Source organism: Pezoporus wallicus, unplaced genomic scaffold (genome assembly GCF_028554395.1).
Source record: "Pezoporus wallicus isolate ANWC-B61680 ecotype Strahan unplaced genomic scaffold, APGP_CSIRO_Pwel_v1 contig_12814, whole genome shotgun sequence".
Classification (NCBI taxonomy): domain Eukaryota; kingdom Metazoa; phylum Chordata; class Aves; order Psittaciformes; family Psittacidae; genus Pezoporus; species Pezoporus wallicus.
The window spans coordinates 138324-165361 of record NW_026640662.1 but is presented as its reverse complement, the minus strand read 5'-3'; the positions used below and the strand labels follow the sequence as shown (position 1 = coordinate 165361).

The 27038-nt window shown below is 57.2% G+C and overlaps 1 protein-coding gene across 1 annotated transcript in view; it reads right to left on the bottom strand.

Annotated features, from left to right (window-relative positions):
• Positions 1 to 27038, bottom strand: part of RAP1GAP2 (RAP1 GTPase activating protein 2) — a 57090-nt gene that overhangs the window by 12002 nt on the left and 18050 nt on the right. The window contains exons 4-9 of the mRNA XM_057419987.1: positions 6208 to 6292; positions 2591 to 2626; positions 1855 to 1899; positions 1300 to 1332; positions 771 to 980; positions 307 to 410 (exon numbers count right to left, since the gene is read on the bottom strand). Of these exons, the coding sequence (XP_057275970.1) occupies positions 307 to 410; positions 771 to 980; positions 1300 to 1332; positions 1855 to 1899; positions 2591 to 2626; positions 6208 to 6292 (513 nt within the window). The remainder of the gene's footprint in view (positions 1 to 306; positions 411 to 770; positions 981 to 1299; positions 1333 to 1854; positions 1900 to 2590; positions 2627 to 6207; positions 6293 to 27038) is intronic.

Genomic DNA, 27038 nt, shown 5'->3' with positions numbered 1-27038 from the left:
CAGCGGGACAGTGGTAGATGTGACTGGCATTATCCCAGAGAGGATTAAACCCGGAGGGGTTTACACTTGGTTTCAGCAGGTTTAGCAGCAGATCAAAGTCTCGTGTTCCTTATCAGGGGGCAGGCAGCTCCCGTGTTAAAACAGTAAAAGGAGGATGCTGCTGCTTCCCACCCCATCCCATCCCATCCCATTTCATCTCATCCCTCCCTAAGCCCCTCTCAAGCTGCAGTAGCATGCTGCCGGCCTTTACTACAGAAACAAAACGAAAGGCTCCCAAAGGAAAATATTTTGTTAAACAAAGCATACCTGAGTATAATCCTTAGGTATTCGGTGCCATCTGCCTCCTCACACTTAATGGAAAGGATCAGATTCCCAAGGCTGCTGGCTGTACAGTAAAAATTTAAATGATCCTAGAATAGAAACCATCAAAACAGCGTTAGTGGGGAGCAGCCTGCCCATGGCGAGGGCAGCCCTGTGCCTGGCTGGAGGTGAGGACTCGATTCCCTCCCACCCTCCTCTCCAGGACCAGGGCTTCATCCCTCTGCCTGTGGAGCGCAGCACTATGCCCTCAGCCTTGGTCAGGTGGAGGAAGGGGATTACAAGCCTGGGAGCAAGAGGGCCATGGCTGTAACCCTCCAGTCCCTGCTATCCTTGCAAAGGGGAAGGTGCAGGTGCAGGATTTGCCCATTTTGCTCTCAATTTTACGCTTTCCTTTTATTCTTGGGGGTAATTTTCAGCTGACCACTTGCCCCCTGTGCCAGGGCACCCACCTTCCCCAGGAAATGCTTCCTGTAGGCTCTGGCCTCTCCTTTGCACTCCAGCTTGTAGCCATAGGTGCTGGGGCTGAGGTTCTCCTCCTCCTCCTCGCAGATGCTGCTGTCGGATGAGGTCGGCGTGCCGAGGTTTTCCGGGTCTTCGATCCAGTATCCCCCAAACTGGGGCAGGATGATCAGCGGGTACGGGCTGCCCTTCTCCAGGATCTGCAGGAGATGTGCCCGTGAGGGGTCGGGCAGGACTGGGGTGTGGATGTGGGGTGCAGGGCTCATTGCCCCACATCCTGTCCCCCCCACAACAGCTCCCAGCCCTGGCACCAAGGCAAATCCAGCCCCTCCCTGAAAGCTCTTCTCTCTCTGCCAGAAGAGGGAATGTGCCACTGAGGAAAAGCAGCAGCTGCAAAGATGGGGAGGAGGAACATGCTTTGTGCAGCTCCCCTTGGAATGGGATTCCACCAATTCCCGGCATCAGTGGTTTTGGAAAGGCAATCGCCAGAAGGCGCTCAGGGTGGCTCAGGGCACCCACCTCATCGATGCTGGGGTACGGGATGTAGTCTTCCTGCAAAAAGGAATCAAAACACCGTATATGACCATCTGTTCCCCACCAGACATCCCTTAAGACCACATCCAGCGACTGCTTGGGTCCTCCCATCCCCACGCCCTGCGCTGAGCACCAGGCAGTAACAGAGCGTGATGCTCCTGACGGGTGATGGACACAGCCCCAGGAGCCTGGGGACACACGTGGGGACCCCTCTGTGCCCGGGTCAGCAGGAAGGCCCTGGGCAGGACAAGCCCTTCCCCAGGGGGTCTCCATTACCATGTAAGCTCTCAGCTCTGCAGCCCAGCACAAGGTTTTGCCCAGCTCACGGCTGAAATGCACAGGCTTGGACATAAAGCTGGATTAGGGGTTTACCCGCACCACTCCCTCATCTCTGCAGTTCAATCTGTGCCTTGCCTTTCAATAACATTAAATCTTTTTTAGTCCTTTCAGTGACTGCTTTTGGTGATGCACAGTAAAGCTCTGAGATAAGGGGGGGGGGACACCTGAAGAGACCCATGCAAGAAACAGAATTCAACCAACCTTGTGTTTTTGGCTTCCAGCCCTCTGTTCTTCAAGTTTTGGTGCCTGTTTGGAACAAAATGAATAGACTGAATAATGAAGATGTTCACGATGACACAGACAGAACCACAAGGGTATTTTGCTACACAGAAATCACCGACATGAGTGACATGAAAGGAGGAGGCTCTGCAGAGGTGCCAGTGTGCCAGGACAGACCCCAGTGTAACACAGGATGTGGCAGAACAAGACCTGGGACACAGCAGCACCACACAGAAAACATCTACACGAGACCATCATTTTCCAGGCACCAAACACAACATGCACCATGCAGGGAGAGTGCTGCACATCCCAGCACTGGGGGTGAGCACTGCCTGCCAGCATCCCTCCTGCAGGGACAAGGCACATGTCAGGGGACACCCTGGTCCCCCGAGCGTCCTCCTTATGCACATCCTGATGTGTTTCAGTGTGGGACAAGAGCATGCCTTGCCCTGACCAGAGGGTACTGAGATACTGCTAGACCCAGCCGTGCTCTGCACCAGAGCCTGCTGTTTGCAGAGACAGGCAGCAGCATCCCCACTTTACCAGGGAGCAATGGGACCGAGTCTGAGAGCACGTGCCCTGCCTGGCGAAACAGGGCTCACAGCGCAGGGGCTTCAGCAGCAATTCAGAGCAGGGTATGGTTGGAGAGGGGGTCCTGCACGTTCGGTGCAGGAGGAGCAGGGGGTCCCGCATTGCTGGCATGCACACGGCTGCTCACCTGCATTTTTTCCAGCATTTCGAAGAATTCTGCAGACTGGAAAAGAGAAGAAGGAAGTCTCCTGTTCAATTCACAGACAGGAGCCAAGACAGCCCCAGGAACGCCCAGGCCGGGACACCGGACCCCCACCCCTTACTGGCACCCCGGCTCTCAGCAGGAAAGGGAAGAAGAGACTCCATCCATAACCGATGGCTCTGTGACATCCCCTCCAGCGCTGCTGCTGGGCAGGGATGGACACCACAGCTGCCCTGAGGGCCATGGCTGTCCCACAGCAGGTACCCCCAGTGCAGCCACGGGCAACACAGGGAGCAGCAGCAGCTCCCTCCTCTCCTCCTGTGCTCTGTTCCACTTCCAAAGCAGCTCAGGAAGATGGTCTGAGTGCCACGGGGCTTTGCAGCCCCGCAAGCATCCCCAGTGCATGGAGCAAGTGGCTCCCTTTCTTTGGCAACACTTGGTGCAGGGGGTCAGGCACAGCTGGATGATCCTGATCCTCATCCGGCTTTTCCTGCTCTCAAGTACAGGCAAATAAACGATCTTGTCAAGCAGCGGCTGTGAATGCTGAGGCATTCCCAGTAAACTGTTCCATGGCTTCTCTGGAGCCCTGCTGCAGCCGCCCTGTGCTTCCTTCCTGCATCCTTCCCACCTCTCCTCTAACCCGTGTTTGCTCCCTGCTCATAAGACCAAGGGGCATCTGTGCTGCAGGTGATGCTGTGGTCCAGGAGGGAGAGCAGGAACCAGATCAGCAGCTCCAATGCTGCCGGCTACCAGAAACAGTTTGCAGAAGAGGGATGAGGGATTTGGGGCAGAAAGAGCCACGGTACCAAGGAGAAAGGCTTGGGGGCGATTTTAGTGAGTCTTAGAACAGACTGGATTTATCAAAAGACAAAAAGGAGAGGAAAAACAAACAGAAGGGGAGACGAAGAAAAGAAAATCAAAACCCAAAGGAAAACCTCAGAGAGATTTTCTTCTAACAAACGTGGTGAGCAAAGGTTGGTTTTACAGCACTAGCAGCCTATGGCTGCCCCAGTGACGCCGGCTGGAATGGGGCAGAGACACTGCCCGTGCAGGCCACGCTTCCAGCTTCACACTGTGCCCAGTTTAACCTCCTGCACCTACAGGAGGGAAAACAAAGCCCGGGCTCGGAAGAGCCTGAACCTGGAAGCCCTTTAAAAAGGCTTTTCCTTATTCTGAGCTTAGTTTAGACTCCAGTTCATGTTCGGGTCTCTGCGATGGACAAACACTCTTTGAGCAGTTGACACAGTTTCCAGGAGCCGCTCTGGCGGCAGCCAGACCCAGGGAACCAACGCGCACAGCGGCACCGGATCCACCTGCCAAAGGAGCTCCCCCGGGAGCCCGTTCATGTGCTCAGCGCAGCAGACGGCAGTCTGTGCCCTGCAGGGATTTCTGCAGCTTGGAGCCAGCTTCACTGGGCCGCAGGTATTTTGGTAATTATAGCAGAGACAATTACACCTTTGTGCTGCCCAGCAGGAAGCTGAAAGGTTCCAAACTGACCCCCATCTGCTTCTTCAGGGCAACCCAAGGCAACACGGAGGGGACAGTGTGTCCGTCCCCCCCCCCCCCCACCTTCAGCAGGACAGACCTGCCCAGGAGCAGGTCCAAACGGCCTCAGAAATCAAAACACTCCACTGAGATGCCACCGCTGCTTTTCCTTCCAAGCTCGTGTGTCCTCACCCTCACCACTGAGCGTGCTACAGACAGCACGAGAGACGGATGGTCACATTCCGGTGCATCTGCACAGTGAAGGACACGGCTCCTCTCAGCAGAAGCTGCTGCAAAAAGTGCCCTTTGAAGGCTTCCAGAGAAAGATACCCCCATAAGGAAGCCCTGCACCGGTGGGATCAGCCAGGATGGAGCGCAGTGGGGCAGTGCTGCCCAGCACCCCTCCCGCGGGTCCGGGAGCACTCACCAGCAGGCCCCGGAAGAAATCCATCATCTTCCTGCATCACCACCCCATGCAGCAGCCACGGCCACGCTTGTCATGGGCCCTGGCTGCCGCCATCCCTGCCTGTCCCACACCTCCTTCGTTAATGTTTCCCCAGGCCAGAGGCAGGGCTGCTGCTTTGTTGTCTCAAAGGGTGGCTCCCTGGGAGGCAAAGTGCCTGAAACAGGTTGGGCAGGAAGCGAGACAGGGTTTGCCAGACACTACCGGGTGCTCAGCCCCGTGCTGGGATGCTCAGCCCCGTGCTGGGATGCACAGCCCCGTGCTGGGATGCACAGCCCCGTGCTGGGATGCTTGGCCCCATACTGGGATGCACGGCCCCATACTGGGATGCACAGCCCCATGGTGGGATGCACAGCCCCATGGTGGGATGCACCCTGCAGCAGCAGCAGGGCAGGGAGCAGACCCCAGCACCAGGAGCCACCTCTGCACCCACACAGCCGGGCTCAGCCTGTGTTAACAGGCAGAATTTCCATTTAAAACATGATGTGGGCAAAGGCATCCCTGTTCCCTCCCATTGCTCCAGGCTCTGACCCCCCTTGGGATCCCCCTCTCCTCCTCTGTAGCCCAATGAGGTGCCACAACTCATGTCACCAGTGATCCATGTCACTTCCCACCTGCTTTGTGTGGAAAGGTCATGCACAAAACCATAAACAGCCAAACCATCAAATGCTCCACTAACAAACTCCTCCAACTCAGTGTTCTATTTCCAAACCCACTTGCTCTTAATCATTTAACCAGGTTCTCAGCTACCTTAAAATCCTCACATCCACTTCATCTCCTACTTAATGAGTATTTTCCTGGGTGGCTTCACAGCGAGCACTCTGCAGCAACCCGGGGAGAAGAGCTACAACTGCCTTTGTGTGGAAAGTGGCATCGCTGAAACGTCTAGGATGGCTCTCACAGAAGCTGCTTTTGGTGAACCCCAGTTATTTTATCCTATTTTCCCATTCATTTCCACGTCTCAAATCGACTTTTCCTCCTGAATTCACTCCGAAGCTCTGCCCCAGATCACCACCCGGCTCTGCATCGCGCTGCTTGGCACGGGGCTGCGCGCTCCCTGCTCGCCTGAGGCTGTTTGGGTGAGATAAACACGAGCTGGGAGCTGCGGAGGTGCCCAACCGGCCCCGGCTCACCCAGGACCGGCTTCCAGGTCTAACCAGGCTCTCGTGACCTTTCCCGCTGGGTTTGGGAAGATGCAGGAGGAGCAGAGCCTGCAGAGGTGACCTCGCATGGGCACAGCAGAGGGAAAGAGCCGCGTTCTGTGCCCCGCTGCCTCCACCACGGCAAAGGGCAGCAGCAGAGCGGCCCCTGGCAGGGTGAGCGCTGGGTCAGGCGCTGCCCGCAGCTCCTGCCTGCTGCCTCGTGGTGGCTCTTAGAGGGTATCAGCACCGGCTCTCTGCGCCCTGCCTGGCACCGCTGCCCGCAGCCGCGCCATGCGAGCCCAGCGACACGCACCCGGCTGATGGTGCCTGAACGCGCTGCGGGCTCAGCTCCAGAGCCCACCCACTGCTGCCTCCCCCGCCCCCCGGAGCAGCCCGGACCCGTGCAGCCGCGGCGTTGGAAGCGCTGCTCCTCAGCAGCCCGGCCCTGCGGAGCCGGCGCCCCGGCCCCTCCGCGCCGCAGCCCCGTGAGCATCCCCCGCGCACTCACTCACCTTCATGGTCGGCGGCGCGGTGAGGGGGGGCGAGAGCGGCCGCTCCGGGACGGTCACATCCGTGCTGCTGAGCAGCTCCTGTTTCCTGAAAGAGCCAAGGCACAGGCGTGTCAGCGCCCCGGGAGACCGGCGCTGATCTTCCTTGGCGAAGCCGCGGGCCGGCTGCCGGGGAAGCGCAGCTTGAATCTGAGAAGGGACCAAACGGCATCAGAAGATGGTAAAAGCCATCTGAGGAGCCCCGTGCCCAGTGTGGGGTGGGACCCCTCTGCCCCGCTGAGCACCTGCCTTCATCCCAGGAGCCAGCCAGAGCCCGGCTGCAGGACTGGGGCGCGGTGACAGGGATGCAGGTGGAGGAGGGAAGCAGGACTCAGCTGCTATGAACACCCATCCCCACAGTGTCCCTCCACTGGGAGGACTGGCTGGGGCTGTCCCTTCACTGCCCCACTGGCAGCCTGGGTGGTGAATGAATCTCATCCGAGCTTGGATGCAGACAGCTTGGTGACACCAGCACAAACCCAGGGACACCCCAGTGCAGGTTTGGCAGGGCCCAGCCCAGAGCCCCTTTGCCAACAGGCACCTGGCATGGGCCGAATTTGGAGGCAGTGAGAGGTGTCAGGAGGATGCGAGACGCCAGGGCAGGGGGAGCAGCGCCTGTGCCATGGACCTGCCAAGAAACCCCACACAGAATCCCCCCAAACCTCATAAGGCACAACGTCAGCCCTCCACTGACTGCCTGATCCAAACACCCCAGCCCTTTCCCACCAGCTGCTCCCCAGGCAGACGCCCAAGCTGCCGCTCGCAGCAGAACTGCCAGACACTGGCCTGGGAGTCAGAAGATCTGAGTTAATCTCGTTTCCTCTTGTCCCTGCCAGGTCAGCCCCGCAGAAACACGGCCAAAATGTCCCCCTGTTTATCTCACAGTAACCAGGTCTGGTTCCATGGCAGCCTGCCCTGGGATGGCACAGCACGGCACGGGACGGCACAGCACACGGCAGCCTGGACCCGCTGGGGCCATCTCCAAGCACACAGCTCCCGTCAGAGGTGCACTCCCGACCTCCTGTGCAGGGATACAGCGGGGATGCTGTGGGAACTGCAGGCAAGTTTTCTACATACCATTGGTGCAATAGCAAGTGCAAAACCCCACTGGCACCTCTGTGATCAAAGGGGTGGCTGTTTGGCTGCATCCCTGCTAACAAGGGACAGAAACAGAGCTTGGGAAGGGCTGGCTGCTGCTGCTCCTGCTCTTGGTAATAAGCAGACTTCTGCTCCTGATGAACCTTGGCTCCATCTCCCCCAACACATACACGTGTACATACCAGCAGTCCAGAGGTAGCCCCTGCACACTATGGTTGCAGGTAGGCACTGCAGCCCCACGCTCCTGCAGGGTCCCAGCCTGCCCTTCTCAGCACCACAGCCCACACTGGGAATTTGGCATCTCGTCCTGTCATTGTAGGACTGACTTCATGGCAACGCAGCTGGAGCCAGCAGTGCCAGGTCCCCAGGGCAGCATGATCAGACCTGGGGGACTGCCAGCTCTCAGCCCGTGCTGCTGGTGTGTTGCACACATGGAGACAGCAGCAGGGAGCTGCAGCGCCTGTGGCCAAGGGAACAGGATGCAGACAGATAGTTCTCATTATCCAAGGAACAAGGTAATGGACTCCAGTTGCAGGCAGGGGAACACCAGCTGGATGTCATGGGGAATTCTGGATTCAAGCCTATGATTCTGTCCTGGAGGGGCACAGAGGAATCGGCACAGCACGGGGGGACCTGGCCCACAACCCCCGGAACCCCACAAACCAAACCCTCTGTACTTGTTATTAATTGCTGGCTGCAGTTCCCACAGCCCGGGGCAGGCACGCAGGCATTTGCTTTCCATTAGTTCATCTCGTTTAAGCTCTGAGCATCTTCCAGTTTCTCAATGCAAGAAATGAACTAAAGCAATGTAGGTCGGTGTACGGGCAACAGCAGAATTCATTCCCTGCCCTTCCATGCTGTTCATCGAGCTCCTGCCCATTCTCCTCTCCACAACTCACCATGGCTGCGCTGCTGAAAAGAATGCTGAGGATGACAGATTTCCACTGTTTGCTTTTTGACTTTCTGGGACACTAAAGCACAGCCTGATCTGGAGCAAACCACTCATCCTCTGCTCTCCTGCTTTGAACCGTGAGCTCTGCCTGGTTGCTCTAATCTGCAGAGTGGCCTCAAAGGCATAAAATGTATCAGACTTTGCAAAGATTAAAGTTACAGGGATGCACAAATAATTTGATTTATCTGTGATTTGTAGCAGGTTGCCATAGCATCATATCCTAAGTATTGCAAAATCACTCACACAACTTAACAACATGTTCCTCTGTCACATGCTGATTGCTTCTTTGGGGCCAAACTGCTGGAACCGCTCCTGCAATTCCGGGGAGAGCAAAACAAACCCATTCAGCAGCCGCCGCGTGTAATTAGCCTCCATGCGCTGGAAATACGTTACGTTAAACTGCAGCCACCGACTGGGGTGATTCAGTCTCCCGTCAGCGCGGGGTCAAGGACCGTCAGCCTAATTCCTAAGCAGACTGCCCTCCTGGGATGCTAAATGAATCACGGGGAGGATCGGCACGTCCTTATCTGTGCGCTAGTGTGCTCGCAGGCAGAGCAGCCCCTGGGACCTCCCCTGAAGGTGCCACCAGAGCCACGGAGGCTGCCCCACGCTGTGACCCGCTCCCGCCTGGCGCCAGGGGTACAAATGTCCATGGAGCCCAAACCGCAGTGAGGGTCCCAGGGCCCACAGCAGCAAGGACAGGGTCAGGGGACACCACACAGTCCCCCAGGGCACCAGCACCCAGCTCCCACCCACAGCACAGCCCCAGGAGCGGCCCCGGGACCCTGAGGCGCCCTGGAGACAGCGATGCCAGCCGTCAGCAGCCTGCGAACGTCGCTGCCTGTGCTGGGCCACAGGATGGACCCCGGGGGCTGAGACCCTTCCATGGCACAGCCCCTTGCATGCTCCACGTCAGCCTTCCCAAAACGCCCGCAGGCCTGCGCCAGGATGGTGAACACACAGCTCCTGCCCGAGCAGCCTGGCTGCAAGCGCATGAGAGGGCAACTGGGGAGCTGGGGAGACAACACACAGCAAAGGACATCAGGAATGGTGTGATGAGCTGAAGCCTAGGCTTGGCACAGCACAACTCCAGTAAAAACCTCTGCACCCCCTCCCTGGCAGCACAGGACATGTGGTTCCAGCATCAGTAACAAAGGTTACGGCACTGCACTCACTGCCTGGAGGCAACACCCAGGGCCCAGCAGCAGCCAGGGGCCTCACCCAGCCCCAGCACCCTGAGCCCACCCTGGCCAGGGCCAGGCAACCGTGCACAGGATGGGCGAGAGCCTCCTCCGGAGCTGCATGGCCACACGCGGCCTCTCCGGATGCAACAGGGGCTCCGTCTTTGTAATTTTGTTTCTTCGTTTTTCTCATTAGGCAAATTAAGAGAGAAGGAAAAGAAAGAATTAGAATCCTACATACTTAGTAAATCTAATTAAGGAAATACCTTAATGCAGTTACGCAGGCCCAACCGCAGGGCTCCCTAATGCAGACCGTGAGATCAGCCCTGCCACCACAGTGGGTCCATCCCCCTCCCAGAGCCATGGGGATGTTCTAAGGGGGCTCCCTCCCATTTTGAGTGCATGGGCAATGGTGGGTTCCCAACACAGTGAGAGCAGACAAAGTCTTTCTCTTGTCTTTAGAGCATCCCTGTTCATCCCAAAATTGCCTACATATTCATATCTATGCCCCCTCAGCTTTTTCAGCTGAACTTCTGCCTCCAAGTGCACTCTTTTCTCTCGCTTTCCCAACCTAAAGCCTAATGAAAAACACCTAATGCATCCCACCTTCTTGTTTTGTTTGTCTGATTTAGCAGCCAGGCTCTAAATTGACACGGTGTGTTCATATAAATCACACATGGTGAAAGGAGATGTCAACCTATTACCTGACACAATGAGGTGTTTCACACTAAGTGATTGGCTCTACCAGTTGTTACACTGGGTAAATTAAACACAGAGCATTGTGGGTTACCTTTAAACCTACCCTTAATTCTGCAGATGAAACCTGATCTAAGGAGGTGCAAAACTCTTGCAGCAACAGGTTCAGCCTGTCCAGATGCTGCATCCTTAGGAAGGACAGCGAAGATTATCCTGTAAATTAACAGCCTCTATTTTTGGCCTCATCATTTTTCTGCCCTTGATGGCCATCACTTTGCCAGCTGCTCCCTTTTTAGCTTATTTAATATTCAGTGCCCAGCATCTGATTTTCACAGGAGACTCTGTCCCTGTACTGCTGTTCACCCTCCCAGTGCCGGGTTTAAGCCCCTGCGCCTGGCAGTGGTGGGAGAGGAGATGGGGCTGCTTGTCCTCCCTCACCAGAAGCTCCTCTCCATCCCGCAACCTCTCCACCCCACTCACGTTGGGACTGAGCCCCCCACTCCTAGATCTGGGACCAGTGGAGCCAGAAGCCCTCGGCCGCCTGCTCAGACTGCAAAAGGAACTCGTCCAAAAGCGGTTTTTTATCTGCAACAGCCACAAGGGCACCTGGCTGAGGTTGTGCACGTGGAGATCTGCAGTGAGTGCCTGAGCGGAGCACCTTACTCTGACTTTGAACAGCTCTCCATCCAATCCCGGGCACTCCAGGCAGCCAAGATCTCGCTGCATCATCACTCATGGCGGGGAGGACGCCTGCAGAGGACACGCACTGCTGCAGGGCTCCCCCCGGACCCGGGTCTCATCCGGCACCCAGCTGCAAAGCCCCCGCTGCGGAACATCTTCCCTAATGAGCTGATTTACCTTGTCACGTCCTGGGCTCAGGCTGGCCCTGCCCCGAAGCGTTACCTTGGTGCACCGAGCTGCACCGAGAGTCAGCAGAGAACGAGCACAGCATTTTCTGCTCTACGTTTCTTGTAATAAATCACGGTAAGTGTGAAGTGCCAGCCTGCACCTGCGCACACCCCACGGGCAGCTCCCACGAGCGGCAGCCTGAGCCCTGCTCGCAGCAAGGTGACATTTCACTGCCATGAGTTCAACTTTAATCACCCCTCTGCACAGGGAATAAACACTGCTGGGAACAGTGCGGAGTGTTCCACACTCGTGCAGGCAGCACCGCCTGTGCTGGGTCCCTGCGCATTGTCTGTCCTGTGCAGGGTACAGTGGGGGGCCCGCTCCTGCTCTGCCGGCCCCTCTGCAGGCTCTGTGTTCTTTCCAACCAGCCAAGGACTTCCCACTTGGTCTGGCCGGGAAAGCAGGGCTCCCTGTGCAAATAATGGTGGAAAGAGGATTCTATCATTTACAAACTTCACCGTCTGCTGTCACTCGCAGGAGCAGAAAGCAGTGATTTCCCGCACCGGTTGGGTACCTCAGCCCAGGCACTCCTGGACTTAAGAGCAGAAGGCTCATCTGAGCCAATTCCTGGCAAACAGGAGCCCGTGAGCCCTGGGCAGCCATTCCCAAGCTGATTCAGTAACCTGCAAACTGCAGAGAACAGCTCCCAGAAACCAGCGTCTCCAAACGCCGCCAGAACCGATGCCAAAGGGCAAAGGGATGCGGTCCCAGCCTGGGGCAGGAGGGGAGAGGCCCAAACCACGCAGGACGCTGCTCCGGTGAACGTCCCATTGAAACAACCAGGGATTAAAACGGCCTTCAGCAGCACAAAGGTTTTCTCAAGGACACAGACCACCTGTGAGCAGCCCTGAACCAACACATAAACCACCAGCACTGGGTGGAAACACTTCCCTTGTTCCCAGCCATCTACACCATAGCTGAGACTGGTGAGCGAATGGAGGGGTGCATCCACCCTGGGGCACCCACCCACCGGCTGTACCCCACCAGAGAACAGCCGCTGTAGCATCCCCTCACTTACACATGGGACATCAAGGAAAATGGATCTAGATGAAAACATCCATATCCAAACCCTGGATCTCTGGAGCGGGACAGGAGCATCGCCCCAGCACGGCGAGGGGAGCACGGTGAGGGTGAGCTGTTGTGTTGCTCTTTGCTGGGTTGCTAACAAGGAAGGGACACAGGCCACCAGGGACTCTGCAGCTGCCACCGATCCTGCCAGCCTTGCATATGGCTCGTGTAAAGCAAAACTCAACTGCAAACGCAGAACAAAGACTGAATGTAGGAGGAAAAAAAGAAAATAGGAGCAGGTGGAGGAACAGAGTCCCTTTTGACGATGCCGCTAGCAGTCCCTTCCTTTTCCTGCAGATTATGTCACTTTGATGGCCCTGGCAGCTTGCATAAGGCAAAGCAACCGCCGTAAAGCGCTGCCTGAATTCTTGCAGTCGCTCCCACGAAGGCTCCTCAGTCCACAGCAGAAGGAGAAAACCCCTTCTCAGGGTCTTGTTCTCCCATTGAGGTGTCTGTGCGACTTTTCTCGCACTGAGCAAACCCCCAGCAAGAGCTACACTGAGAGAGCTCGTGCTCAACATGATGGTGGGGGAAAAACCCAACAGACCCAGACCCACACGTTGGCCAGATTTCTGTGAGAGTTCAGAGCCAGATTTTTCCTCAGCCCTCGAGTGTCGCGCTGAGCTCATTCATGGAAAGCTGGTGCCCAGGGGAAAGCTAACTCTTTGGGAAAAGCCTCGCTTGGTGTGACAGGTGAAGCTCTCCCCTTCCTTCCCTGCCATGCTCTGGGGCAAATGCAGGATGGCAAATGAGTTCCAGGGGGGACAATATCTGAAGGAGCATCTGGGCCCTGCTGGCAGCACTGGCCTTGCTGGTGCTCACACACTCCCTACACACAGCACGTGGAAGGGAGAGAAGAGGCTCCAGACAACAGAGCACTGAGGGGTCAGGGGGACTCTGGCCACCCCGCAACCCCAAGCCCCTCCGAAATATGCTGGCCCAAAGCTTGAGCTCACGGCCTATGGGCAGAGCTAGGGCAGGGATGGGCCTGGGCTCCACAAGACAAAACTTGAGGGGCAGCAGACAAGAATGGTCAAGCCCCAAGGCAGCTCCTACACAGTGGTGGCACGGCCCAGCTCAGGCGAGCACACACCTCTGGATGCCCAGCTTTAATGATCCACCCAAAACCTCAGCAAAGGAGGAGAAAATATCCCAAACCAGCAGCAGCAGCGCATGAACTACAGGGGAAGGCCATGGCTAAGTCATAAAAGCATCATTAAAATCCTACCCTCAAGGGCACTTGTTGTCCAAGGCAGCAGCACTGAGAAATGGGGCATGAAAAACAGGGGTACGGCCTCTGTGCCCCAGAGCTGTGGGTGGGCAAAGAGCTACAGCTTCATCCCAATTGTCTTACTCTGATTTTTTTTTTCAGTCTCATAGATAAGGAGATGAGGAGATACGTTACAATAAAGATTCCGAGTAATCAATTCTCCATTCATATGGCTGTGGTACAAAATCACAAATTGAACCAAAAAAACAGCCAGGAAACCACACAAAAAACCCTCCATCTGCAGCAGTGCCCACGTCGCTTCCACCCGGCTCAGCGGTACACACACTGCCGAGGTCTGGACACACAATTCTCACTATTTTTAACAGCAAAGTTGCCAGAGCAGCACAGTCCTGGAGGAGAGAGAACTCCGTGACCGGGGACGTGCAGCGCAAACCCGAGCGGGGCGAACCTCGGCAGCGCACAGCAGCTCGGGCGCGGGGGAAAGCGGCGCGGATGCCCGCGGCACACCATGGCCAGCAGGCCCTTTCCTCCCAGCGCAAACTTGAACGCCGAGCACAACCCGCGGCTTAGTCAATGAAAGACGAAACCCCCCGTCAGCTGCTCCCGGCTGCTGCGCCGAGTCCAAGCGGCTCCGGAGCTCCGTGCCCCGTGGGGCGAGGCGGATGTCGGGGCTCACCCCGCTGGGGGCGGCGGGAGGCCGGCCCCTGCTCCCCCTCTCACGCAGTCACCCCCGGGCAGACAAGCACAGACCGCGGTACCCGGTGCCGGTGGTCCCCGCGCCTGCGGTCCAGCCCCGGGGGAGCGCTGCCCGCACACACACGACCCCAGCTCCATCCCGCACCGGAGCCCCCTCCCCAGGGCACCCCCAGCCCCCCGAGCGCACCCGCTCGTCACCTCTTCTCCTTGCTCTGCTTGCGGGACCGGTGCAGCAGCCCGATGAGCACCACGGCCGCCCGCACGCCGGCCCGACGGGCGGGCATCCTCCCGGCCGGCCGGGACACGGACATCGCCGCCGCCGCCCGAGCTCCGGCCCTCGCCGCGGCACCTGCGGGGGCAGCAGCGCGTCCGCGCCCGCCTCCGCGCCCGCGCCGCCCTGCGCGCTCCCCGGCGGCGGCAGCGTGTGTGTGTGCGGGACCGCGACCGCGCTCCGTGCGCCCGCCGCCAGACCGGGACCGCGGGAAGAGCCGCGTCTGAGCACGCCGACACCGGGGTTTTCAGCGGAGGAAGTTAAACGGCGGCCCCGCAAAAACCGGACCGGGGCAAGGAGGCGTTCCTGCCTTGGAACCGCTTCCCTCTGCCTTGTTCTGGCATTCCGAACCTTCCCCGAACGGGATAAGACGGAGCTGATCTGAGCCCGTGCCTGCCGCGCCTGCGCCAGGGCTCAACATCCCTCTCCCCCTCCCCCGGAGCAGAGCTGCATGGACCAGAGCTGAGCATCCTTCTCTGGAGCAGAGCTGCATGGACCAGAGCTGAGCATCCTTCTCTGGAGCAGAGCTGCATGGACCAGGACTGAGCTCCCTCCCCTGGAGCAGAGCTGCTTGGACCAGAGCTGAGCATCCTTCTCTGGAGCAGAGCTGCATGGACCAGAGCTGAGCATCCCTCTCTGGAGCAGAGCTGCATGGACCAGAGCTGAGCATCCTTCTCTGGAGCAGAGCTGCATGGACCAGGACTGAGCACCCTCCCCTGGAGCAGAGCTGCATGGACCAGAGCTGAGCATCCCTCCCTGGAGCAGAGCTGCATGGACCAGAGCTGAGCATCCCTCCCTGGAGCAGAGCTGCATGGACCAGAGCTGAGCATCCCTCCCGTGGAGCAGAGATGCATGGACCAAAACCCAACATCCCTCCCAGTGCAGAGCTGCACAGAGCCAGGCCCGGGAGCAGCGCAGCAGCAGGAGCCCTTCAGCTTGCCTCCTGCACCAGGGAGCCGGCACACAGCTTGTTCCAGGAAAGACATATATATTTTTAAGTTAAGTAAACTGTATGTGATCTACTTCCCAACCTCAGCACCTTCCCCTGGAAGTCTGTGTTGCCATGGCGATGAAACACCCGGGCCCCCCTGTCCGTCCCCCCCATCTCACCTTCCTCCTCTGTGAATTTAATTTTCACAGGAATTAGACACAGGACCAGCTACAGCGTTTTGAGCATGCTCCTCAGTGGAGGGATGAAAACAGCCCATGCTGTAGGCATCTAGGAGAAGAACATGCAGGCACAGCTCCAGCCCTGAACAGGGCTGAACCATCAGCACCTGCAGCAAACCCAGCAGAGCTCCATACCCTGCAGTCACCATAATCCCATGGCAACATCGGGTCAAGCCCAGGAAAACATCCCCTCAGATGTGCTCTAACCAGCCTGGCCCCAAACCAGGGAGTGCACCTCCTGCATGGGAGGACCCCCAGCGCAGCACAGGAGGGGCCCTGCCACAGATGGGCAGGGGGCTGGGGGCACACGACCATGGCCACCCACCCATAGCACCAGCCACAGCTACCTCACCGTGAGCATCCCAACCCAGTGGGACATCCCCCTGCAGCAGCTCCCTTTCCTTGCCCACCAGGTCACACACAGCACAACATCCCCATGGTCTCACAAGGCCCTGGAGCAGGAGATGCCTGGAAAGCCCTTGGCTGGGGCAGTCAATCATTAACAGCACTGGGGCTCTCCTGTAATGAATGTGTTTGCTCGGGAGCCACGGAGCACATCTGGCAGCCACTCTCACCCCTCCCCACCATGCTTAAGGTGACCAACGTGACCGTTGCTCCAGCCTTTCCTATCTAAATGCTTCAGCACAATCCCTAATCAGACACATCCTTTAATTCAACAAAACCCCATCATCCCCGTAATCTCTCCCTGCATTCTACTAGAAGCCAGATAAAAATATGAACAGTGTTATTTTTGTCAAGATGCCACATTAATTCAGCCCAGGAGGACCTGACCACACCATTCACACTGACCCACACAGCACACAAACAGCCCTTCAGAGGGTCAAGACCTCAACTTCAATCCAAGACCAGTGTTTCTGTATTCCAGCAGATCTCATGGGTCCCCGGGGAGGCTGGAGCAGCAGCAGGGCCTCAGCACAGGGATCCCAGCCCAAATCCCCACAAGGAAAAATCCAATCCATTCTCAAAACACCCCGAAACACATTTCCTGCCTCCTTGGTACAATACTGGCTGACACCAAACCACATGTGGTAGGTGAGAGAACCTGAGTGGGGAGAGGAAAGACTCCTGCTCCCCCTGGTGCCCCCTTCACCCTCCCTGGTGGGAAGGGAGAGTGCTCAGCTCACACTGTGGAGCCTTCTTTCGGCCCAACACATCTGCTCTTGCAGGAGACACCGACTGCTTCCTCCGGAGCAGAAGTCATTGGAACGACAGATTTCCAGGCATAGCAAAGAGAAAAAGAAAGAAATGAGAGCCCCTCTCACCCCCAGTCAGAGCAATTCTGCAGCACCTCATTAGCTCCTGGTTAATGAAGGGGAGGGGGGTTAATTTTAAACCTTTTCCCTCTCACATTAAACAGGCAGCTTTGAATTTCATTGAGTCTCTCTCCCTGGAGACATTTTCCACCGTCTCTCTCCCCCTTTTCCAGACAAGTTAAGTATTAATCTCCTCCCGGTTTATGCTGAAGTGGCTTTGTATTGATTTTTAAAGATGTTCAATTCTCTCATATTTGGAAATAGAGAATCGCTCTGCGCAGACACACTCAGCCACGTCTTCTCCATCCAAACAGGGCAAACAAGCCTGCCTGAAATCAATTTCTGCTGATTTGCAATTTATAGGACAAGGGCAAGACAAGCAACGGTGAGGGGCTGTGGGTCCTCCTGGGGATCAGGATGCTCAGGCACTGGACACACAGGTGAGGGGGAACCAGGGACCTCCTCCCCAAGACATCGCTGATGGATGTGGTGGGGCCCTGAAGAAGCTGCCCTCTATTTCCTGTGTTCTGCTACCTGACAAATGCTCCAGGACAGCCTAGGGCAGGACACCAGGGATGCTCCAAGAGGCAGAGGGGGCAGCAAGACTGGTGTGTATGAACAGCCCCAGCCCCTGCCTGCCTTCCCGAGCCCTGCTGCACTCCCTCTCACATCCAGTGGGTCCCCCTTGCAAACGGGCAAGAGCTCACGGTGCACACAGTGACCAGCTCTGATCACCAGTGTGAGGAGCAGGAGCAGGGTGGGCACAGCGAGCTGGGAGCACAGGGACCTGCACTGCATGGCCACAGTGGCCACTGGGGCACCGTCACCCAGGAGCAGAGCCAGGTCTCCTTGGCTCCAGCAGCGCATCAGCCATGATGGGGGTCTCCAATCCAGCCTTGACTCTCTCCGAGAGGATCCCATCAAAGCAGTCCCAGTGAGGGGCAGGTTGGGTCAGCTCTGAAGAGGTCCCTGGAGCACTGTCAGCTCCCCATCCACGGAAAGGTCCCAGGCTCAGCTGGAGAGAGCTCCAGCCCTCTCTGTGGTGGAGCCTGGACCAGAGACCATGAGCTCCCTCCACCCCCCACCAGCCTCGCTGAGCTCCTCCGAGTCTCCATCCTTCCTTTAACAAAACAATCAGTGTTAAATCAGCCACTCCGCAGTGACTAAATAACCTCCGAGTCCAGCAGCTGCCCCTGTTGCGTGAAGAAATAAATCTCTCCTTAAAAACACCCTGACATTTCTGCTTCAGAGGAGACAGGTTTACAGCTAGCAAGGAGGAGTGCCGGGTCAGAACAATCACACGCTGTGATTAGCAGATCATGGGTGGCTGGCTCACTTACACAAAGCCTGGCATTTTCTTCTGGACACTCTGCTAAGAAAGAAGGATCTGAAAATACCAGATTGTGATGAGGTCAAGAACCTCCCGTGAATAAGTGATGCTACTGATATTGTTATGACGCCATGTATTTATGGAGCAACTTTGGCTTTTGTGTCAGTGCTGCAGTGAGAGCAAACCCCCCATCACGAAGCAGCCCTTCCTGAGCCGCTCATGGGTGCGTTTCACCCCATGGCCCCGTCGCTCCCACCTGAGCCGTGGGCACAGCCCAGGTGACTCAGGGCTCCTCCGGCCAGAGCCGTGGTGCTGAGCACATCCCTGGGGCGCTCTGCACCTCCCTTCACAAGAGGTATTTCTGGTTCAGGAGGGCCAGGGCCAGAAATACACGAGCTATGCCAGGCATGGGCCACAGGGGCTGCAGGCACGGCCAGACCGGCCCCGGCGCGGCTGAGCCACAGCAGCCAATGGGGCACCAACAGCTCTGCCCAGGGACCCTTCCCCATCACCCCAGCAATCACCCAGAGCCCCCCATGGTGCTTCCCCCCCCAGAGCGGGACGTGGCTGGGCGCCAGCACCCGCAGCACCAAGGGGAGAGCTCAGACCGGGAGCTAGGGGGGAACAAAAGGAGCCGAAGCAACACAGAGTGAAAGCCAGGAATAGCAACCGGCTCCCTGCGAAGGAGCAGTCACGTTCTGATTTCCCTGGCAGAGGAAGAAAAGGATTTGAGAGCTTGCAAAAGTAGGGAGAAAGCGATTAGAGCATTCCAAATGGTGCTGCAGGAGGAGGATAAGAGAGCATCCAGTTTTAAGAGAAGTATCACAAGAACTAGAGCTTTAGATTGTGTTACATCCAGCCCCGAGTAATCTGATTAGAGGTTTATTTTATGGCTTCAATCAGAAAGACATAGAGGAAATACCAAGAAAGCACAAAGCAGCTGCTCCGTGCAGGCAGTGCAGAGACAGAACACAGCAAGGTTTATCTCTCCTGAAACCATGTGAGATGGGCACAATACACCACCAGCAACCTCAGCACCTGCTCAGTTCAGAGTGATCAGGAGAGGGATTGACATGTGCCAAAGTGTGGGGCAGACCCATCTTTCCCACTGTGCCCTGCAGCTCCCTGCCGCCCAGTACAGGAGATACACAGGAATACAGGATTGATACAGGCAAAAGAAATTCTTCTGGGAGCCAACACAATGGGCTTGTCCCTCATCCAGAGCCCATCACAAGCACACATGAGCATCTACCCTTTGCCTGACGCGGGGCCGAGCGTGGCCCGCAATGTGTCATCTCCCCAGCGCAATCATCAGCCTTCCCAGGAAATGAGCAGGGAAAGCAATCAAAGCTCAAGGAAAGAACAAAACCTCATTACAAGTGAATGACCTCCCACTGCAGAAGGAAGCCAAGGCTCAGGCAGGTATCGCCAGCCATGAAAAACGAGCTGGCCCCGCACGAGAGCAGCGGCGGGGTCTGATGGTCAGCGGTGCTGCACATTGACCTGGTTTATGAGCCCCTCTGGAGTGAAACATGAGTGATTTTCCCACTATGGTGCCCATGTATGAAGCAGAGCAGTAACACCATCACCTGAGCTGAGCTCCTTAGGCAGAACCTGATGGTACCTGTGGTCCCTGGGGCACACACTGTGGTCAGCGGCCTCCTCTCTCATTCTGCTGGTATGGAAAACAGCTCCTTGAATGGCACATCCCTGCCCACCCCAAAACCACCCAGAGATCAGTGAGTATTGCCCCCACAGAGCCTTGGCCCGCAGCAGCCCGGCTGCAGAGCAGAGCTGTGATCTGTGTTAGCGCAGTGATACAACACGAGCTTGGATTAGCACACTGCAATTCAACTTTGAGTACAAACACCTGCAACGGAGGTCACGGCATGGCTGTTTGTAGCCACGAAGGTGACCCACTGCAGAGCACCAGGGAAGGTACGGCTGGGCCACACCGCCCACCCTGCGGTCACCCCATGCCCCTTCCCTTCCCCTGAGCACTGAGAGAAGGAGGCAGCAAACATTTGGTGCCAAGCAGTGCTGGTGGGAGGGCAACCCAGTGGCTGTTTGCTCAAGCACGAGAGCTTCTTATCAAAGCTGTGTCCCTCTGGAGGCTGCTCTTAGAAGCACCTTCCCATCACACGCACCTGGGACTTCAACGCAAGAATCATGTTTTGGTGCTGAGCACATGGGTTTGGTGCCCTTCAGCAGTGCTGAGCTAAGCAGAGCAGTGCTGAACAGAGCCAAGCAGCGCTGGCCCTGGCTCCTTGGCACATTGTGGGCCAACAGGCACTGTAATAAACCAAAGTCAAGAGGAAAATGGTAGCCCGGGGAGATGGAGGGAGATGCCAAAGGCCAGGCAGTGAGTCAGTGGCAGAGGAGAAGGCAGAAGCGTGTCAGCCTCGGGTGCAGCACCAGCCCCTGCCTGGTTTGCTCCCTTGTGTGAGTGCATAATCTCTGCTGGTTAAACACAGCACCAGGCAGTCACGCCTGTGACAGCAGCATAATTACATGGAAATTGTCTTCTTGATAATTTGGGGTGGTTTTCCCTGTAAACGCAGACTTTCTGAAGAGATGAGCTCCGAGATTTCAGCACTAAATTAAATTAGATCAAATCAGCAGAGGAAATAGGTCTTTGCAGCATGAGCAGATCTCTGAATTTTACTAACAAATCAATGACCTAAATGCCATCATTTATCATTAACATCGCTAATAAAGCCAAATCCAGGGTGCACAGCAAACCAACATCAGCCACACGCTCCCAGCACCACCAGCACCCTGCTTAGCCCCGGTCCTTCCCCAGCTCCCCCTGCAGACCAACCACCATCCCCAAAGCCGTTATTCCAATCAGCCACCACCAGCATCCAGCCACGGAAAAATCTCATGCTGTCTCTGGGCCTTGATTTCTCCCAGTGCTGGGGTGTTCTGGTGACAGGAGGGATGGCATCTGCCACTGCATCAGTCTGTGCTGAATGGGGAGAAACCCTTTCTAGCTCCAGAAAAGGTTTCTGGAGGGAAAGGTTTTCTGGGGGGAGATCAGTGCCCTGCTCTGCTGCGAGGGGTGGTCATCGGTTCATGCAGGAACACGTCCCTGTCCCACGGGGGGCAGCAGCTTCCAGATGCTGACATCTCCGTTACCCGTCTGCCTCAGACACCTTGTTTGATGTGAGAGCGTTGAGACACATATAATTTGTGGAGCTAAAACACAGGTATTATCTCAGTGACATCCGCACAATAGGGAATGTGCTGAAGTCAATCACATTCAGCAATGGGTTTCTGTGGCTCTACAGCTGTTTCCTTGCCTCTTGCTTCGGATAGAAAGAAAATGGTGCAGTTGTTATCTGGAAACCCAGCCCGACATCTCCCTTGTTAAATCACCTCACACTGCGCAACCTCATCAATGAGCAGGATACAAGAGACCTGCTCCGTCCTGGTGCCACATGCACACAGCCCGCACCACGACAGGGTCTCTGGATGGGTGCTTGTCCTCTCCAGGAGGAGATGTGCCTGGCGCAGCAGGGGAGAGCCTCGCTCACAGCAGCACCTTCTCTGCGTCCAGCCGGCAGCCGCTGTGACCACATCAGCCACACGGGCAGAGGTATAAACACAGGCAAAAGGAAAACCCTCCTTTCCCACAGCCTGGCCTGCAGGGAGCCCATGAGGGAGGTGGCACCTCGGATGAAAGGACATGACTTACGTGTCCTGTTTCCCAGTGTTCCCCTGAGCACCGGCACTCCCAGGAGGTGGACACAGACCTCTGGTCTGATCCTGTACTTCCCACCATCACAGTCTCACCCTCCTGCCTGTCAGCGCAGCCCCTGCCCTGGAGCTTAACATGCAAGTGAAAAGCAAATCTTTGTTAACAAAGTTGTGTTTAGGTTCTGGAGCTCCAGTGAAGACCTGATGGAAGCTCTTGAGCCACTCCTCAGCCCCTGGTTCACCCTCACGTGAACACCAAGCTCCAACTGGAGAGGCTGAACACCAAACTGCTTGTAGGAGGAAGGAGCTGGCACAGTCCCACCGGTAACGTTCGAGAGGAGCAAGAGAAACGGTGTCCGAAAGGAGTGACCTTTGAGTCCGCACAGGGACATTCTAACATAGCTCTGACCTATTCAAGTACCTGTCAAGCCTCTACACATCTCCTCTGGGTGGGAGGCTAAGCCAAGACAGGTTTTTAAGCCAGGCTTTGGAGGACGCCAGGTCCTTGGACGTCACACGCGTCCAACGCTGACGCAGGTGTTTGCTGACCAAGCACAGAACCGGCATCACGAGGCCCACTGGAAACAAACCATCAGAGATGGAGCGGGGCCATTTCCAGACAGCGACCACGGGTCCTGCTGGCACTGTCTGGCACCAAACCGTCCCTTGGAGTGGGAGCACTGCCAGGCAGCTCCAGCACCCGGCGCGGCGCCAGTGGCTATGTCCCTGCAGCACCACGGGCTCGCCGGCACCAGCCCTTACGGAGCCAGAGCCCTGCAGACCAAAGAGAAAGCAATGGGCAGCGGGAGCAGCACAGCAGTCAATGAGGTTATCATCAGGAGCAAAGCACGGGCTCTGGCCCAGCGCCTGCACCAGCACCATGCTCCCGGCCCTGCTCCGGCATCATTGGCTACTTGTGCTCCCAAATTGTTCCTGTCCCAGAGGCAAGCAGACAACAGCCAAGAGGAGAGCAGCAGGCACACCGAGCAGGGAAAAGGCTTTTCCACACCCCCAGCACTCACCAGCAGCCAGGACCCTGCCACAGGCAAGCTCCATGGCAGCCCTGCTGCACCCTCGGCTCCCACACACAACCCCGTCCTCCTGCGCACCCAGATATTTGGGAACACGCACCCAAGGCAGATGGTGCCTCTGTCACCGCAGCCATTAAGGCTCCCCCCACCCTGTCACAACAATATTTGCTTTTAGAAGGCTGTTATTTCTTCCGAGCAGCAGCCTTTCGACTGTCTGCAAACAGCTCCTAGTTTGACAGGCTGTAAATATGGCAGGAGGGAAGATCTATAACCCAGCAGGGTTTATTAGGTCTGAAACACCGCTAAAAATAGACCCACGTGGGGGTTGCTAAGTCCTCTGGGCAGATGTAGTTGTGGATAATCTAGCTTTAAATATGTGAGGGCTGACAGCAACAACATTATAACATGGAACTGGGGAGCACAGGCTGCACCAGCTCAGCTTCACCGGGGAGCGGCGTTGGCATCGCCAGATCCCAGTCTGCTGCCTCGGCTCTGCAGCTCAGGCGTCTGCAGGAATAACCCCCAAAATAACCCCAAATATCTACAGCAAGCCACTGGGAGACACATACCGGGGGAGTCTCCTAGGCGGGAGCATCACTCGAGCTGTGCCAATACCCCCCATGAAATGGTACACAGATAGGGCTTACCAGGTTAAACGGATGTAAGACCCCGAGTCCTCAAAGCCGACAGCACCTTTCTGCTGCTGGGAAAGCTTCCTGTGCCCCGGGCAGGCTGTGAAACGTGCTGCAAGGATGCTGCGGGGCTGGGTGTCTCCGGGGACGGCCGGGCCGATAACCGCCCTTCCAGGAAGAGGGAAGAGCTCCCGCCTGCCGGCGGAGATAGCGGGGAGACGTTGGGGCTGGCTGGATTTTGTCAATCGCCCCGGTGCTGGGAGGGTTACATCGCTCCTTTTGAACCAGCGACTCCCACCTCGTGCTGAAGATCTCCAGCCTGGGAATGCCGGGATGTGACAACGCTCACCGCTGACTGCTCCCTGATGGGCACCGAGCATTGCCCCAGCCCCTGCAGCCCCTGCAGCCCCTGCTCAGGGCTCACCCCACTGCCCAGAGGGGCGGCCACGGTTGCGATGTGAGCTGAGGGTCCGCGCTCGCAGCAGCACACAGGAGGTCCCCCCGATGTGGCCAGGCAGGAGCAGAGCCCCGGGCCCGGCTCCCCTCGCTGTTACCCGCTCACAGTGGGAACCAGCGGCAGCAGAAGCCAAGCGCTCGTGTGCCCACTGCTGGCACAGCCGGGAAGAGGACTCGGCCCGGGAGCCGCGGGCTGCGCCGGGCTGGGAGGGAGCCTCCTGAGGGCCCCGGGCTGGTCCCGCACCGCCGCCGCTCGCCCCAGCGTGCTCGCATCTGCACGGCAAATGAAGGAGGATTTGGCAACGCTGCCCCGCGGGCCCATCGCCTCCTGCGGAAGACCCGGGTTGACTCGCACGGCCTGGGCCGGGGCACACCGAAACCCGGTCAGAGCGCAGGGGTTTTGTTTCGAGCAGCACCCAAACGCCAGCGGATCAGTGAAGGACGCGGATCTGGCGCAGCCACAGCCTGGGGCAGCTCCCGCCGCTCACAGAGCAGCCCAGGGGCTGCTGCTTTGCCACCCTCCAGGCTCCCGCCGGGCAGAGCCGTCACTGGGGGCTGTGAGGACAGCAGTGACTTGGATCCGTGCAGCCCCGTGCTCCCAGCATTGGCCAGGCCTGGCACAAGTGCTCAAGAGGCAGCTCAGAGGCAGCAGACGGGGAGCGGGGATGGCGCCGCCGGGAGCTGTCACCGTCCCTGGCCACTGGCCTGCAGCCTCCCTGCGCTGGTGAGGGGCTTTGTGCCAGCAGGGACCCTGGCACCAGACCTGCCTCCGGCACAAGGACCCATTTTGCCAGGGATGCTGTGTCCAGCCCCACATGCCCACCATGCCCCAGGAGCTCCCCAGGAGAAGGCAGAGCAGCAGCTTCACTGGGGAAGCACCAAACAAGGTACAAAGTGGGTTCCCACCATCATTTTGAAGGGATTGAACCACTTCAGGCTGCTAGCCTATCACCTGTCACTGGTGGTTTAAGATTCCAGCAAAACTTCACAAGAAATCAGGCTGGGATTAGGGCCAGGGGACCCAGAAACGTGGCTTAGGAAAGCTCAGAACTTGCTGTGAGATGAGCCACATGCACATCAATGGCAATTAGTATAACAACAATATCCGAGAGGGCAAGGCATCCCTCTAGGTAGAGGAGAGCATCAAGATGGTAGGGCAATGTCCATTAAACAGCCTTTGCCTCAGCTGGGTGCCCAGTTAACCCCCATCCACACAGACCCATCTAGAGTCTGCCCAGCGCTTGGCTGGGAGCAGGACCAGCCCCTACCTCATTTTGCCCACCCAGACTCAGTGGTTGGGTTAAAATTGGTTAAAATCCATTTTCACCAATTCCAACGCTTGCTCCAGGTCCCAGGGCCCCCGTGGCACACCAGCCCCATACACTCAGCTCTCCTCTTGCATTCCTGCACCCAAGCCAAAGGAATTGCCTCGCTGCAGCCACTGCTTCACCGTAGTTGTGATCACATTTTCTCTGCAGTGCAACGCACATGCTCTACAGCTACAGTGCAATTGCCAAGCATATATTTGCATGCAATTACCCATTTTGAAAGGTGGTAATAAAGTCAAAGGGATTAACTCCAAAACGCTCTGCTCTCCAGACCTTGTCCTCACAGGACCTAAGCGCAAACCTCCCAGATTATTGCAATGCTCAGTGCAGCTACTGCCAAGAAGCTAAATCATTCCCACATCTTCCCATTAACTCAGCTCTGGCCCATCAAATATTAAAGAGCCTCAAGCCTGGACACAGCTCATTTTTCGAAGGTCAAGCAAATCTTTCATCTCTTCTCTTCCCACCTTTATCTCCATCACTGTTCCCACCATCAGCTGAGTATCACATGCTCTTTCATGTGAATTTTAGCACTGACTCTCAATAATCGGTGTACAAGGCTCCTCTGTTCCACGGAGATATGAGTGTTTCACTGCTGGTTTTGCTTTTAAGACTAAAGAGATGACTGCCTGAAGGAGGGACTTTTTATTGACCTTTTCTTTTAAATACTCAGTGGTTTCTCAGTGTATCTCACTGGTGACACCAAAGAGAAAACCAGAGTGCAGGGGGCTGAGCAGCCATCGCAGGCAAGGGGCTGGTTAACCTCCCACATGGGACATCTCCTGACCTGGTTGCTCCCGAGAAGTCTGCCTGGAGGGAGGAGGAAGGTCCCCACGAGTTCATCTCCATCAGAGCAGGTTGGTCCCCACCACACCTTCCTACCTCCCACATCCCCAGCACGAGGATTCCCTGGGTGGAGGGGCCTCGGGGGTCCCTGCACTCGCTGTGCTGCCTGGGGTCAGCGCAGGGCTGTGAGAAGCAAACTCACCAGGCAAGCCCATCTGGCTGGGCCGGGTTTGATATGCAAAGATCCTGTGATAGGCTGATGCTTTCCTCTGGGGTGACCTCCCCGCTCTGGAAGTGGGGTTAGCTGCCATCTGGCTCAGCCCTTCCCTTCCCAGGCAGCACAACCTGGCCTCAAACTCCACCACGCTTTACAAGCCCTGCATGAAGCCATGCCCCAAGGAGCACTAAGGGCACCACAGGAGCACCCCACAGTCCTGGAGATGCTGCGAGCTTTCTGCAGGCACTTCACGTGGCTCAAATGTCAGCACCAAGCCAAGGTCTGGAGGGCTGCTTCTGGATGTGACGCCCTTTGGCCAGCCTGGGGGATTCAGCTGCCCCCAGAGCTTTCCCATGAAGTGAGTAAAGAACAGGAGAACAGAAAACCAGGCATCACAACAGGACTGGCCGTGCCAGGGTCCTGGGTCCGCACGTACCAAATCCCATTTAGTGCACAAGTGCCTCAGCCTCCATCTCTCAGCCCCGGCCCCTCTCCCGGCAGCATCAGCCCCTGGGTACATGCACCCCCAAAACCAGCAGCCAGGGCACCTCCAAGCGCTCTCCCACACTCTGCACCCCCCATACCCGAGCCGGTGGGACGGGGCACACCCGCTCCCGGTGCAGACCCAGCCCGGGACCGCGGCAGCCCCCGGGGCAGAGCCAGACCCGAACTCACCGGAGCTTCCTGCGCATTTCGGAGCTCGAGCAGCGAGCGCGGCCCGGGGGTGCTGGGTCCTCACAGCACCTTCCCCGCCCGAGCACTGCCTCGGT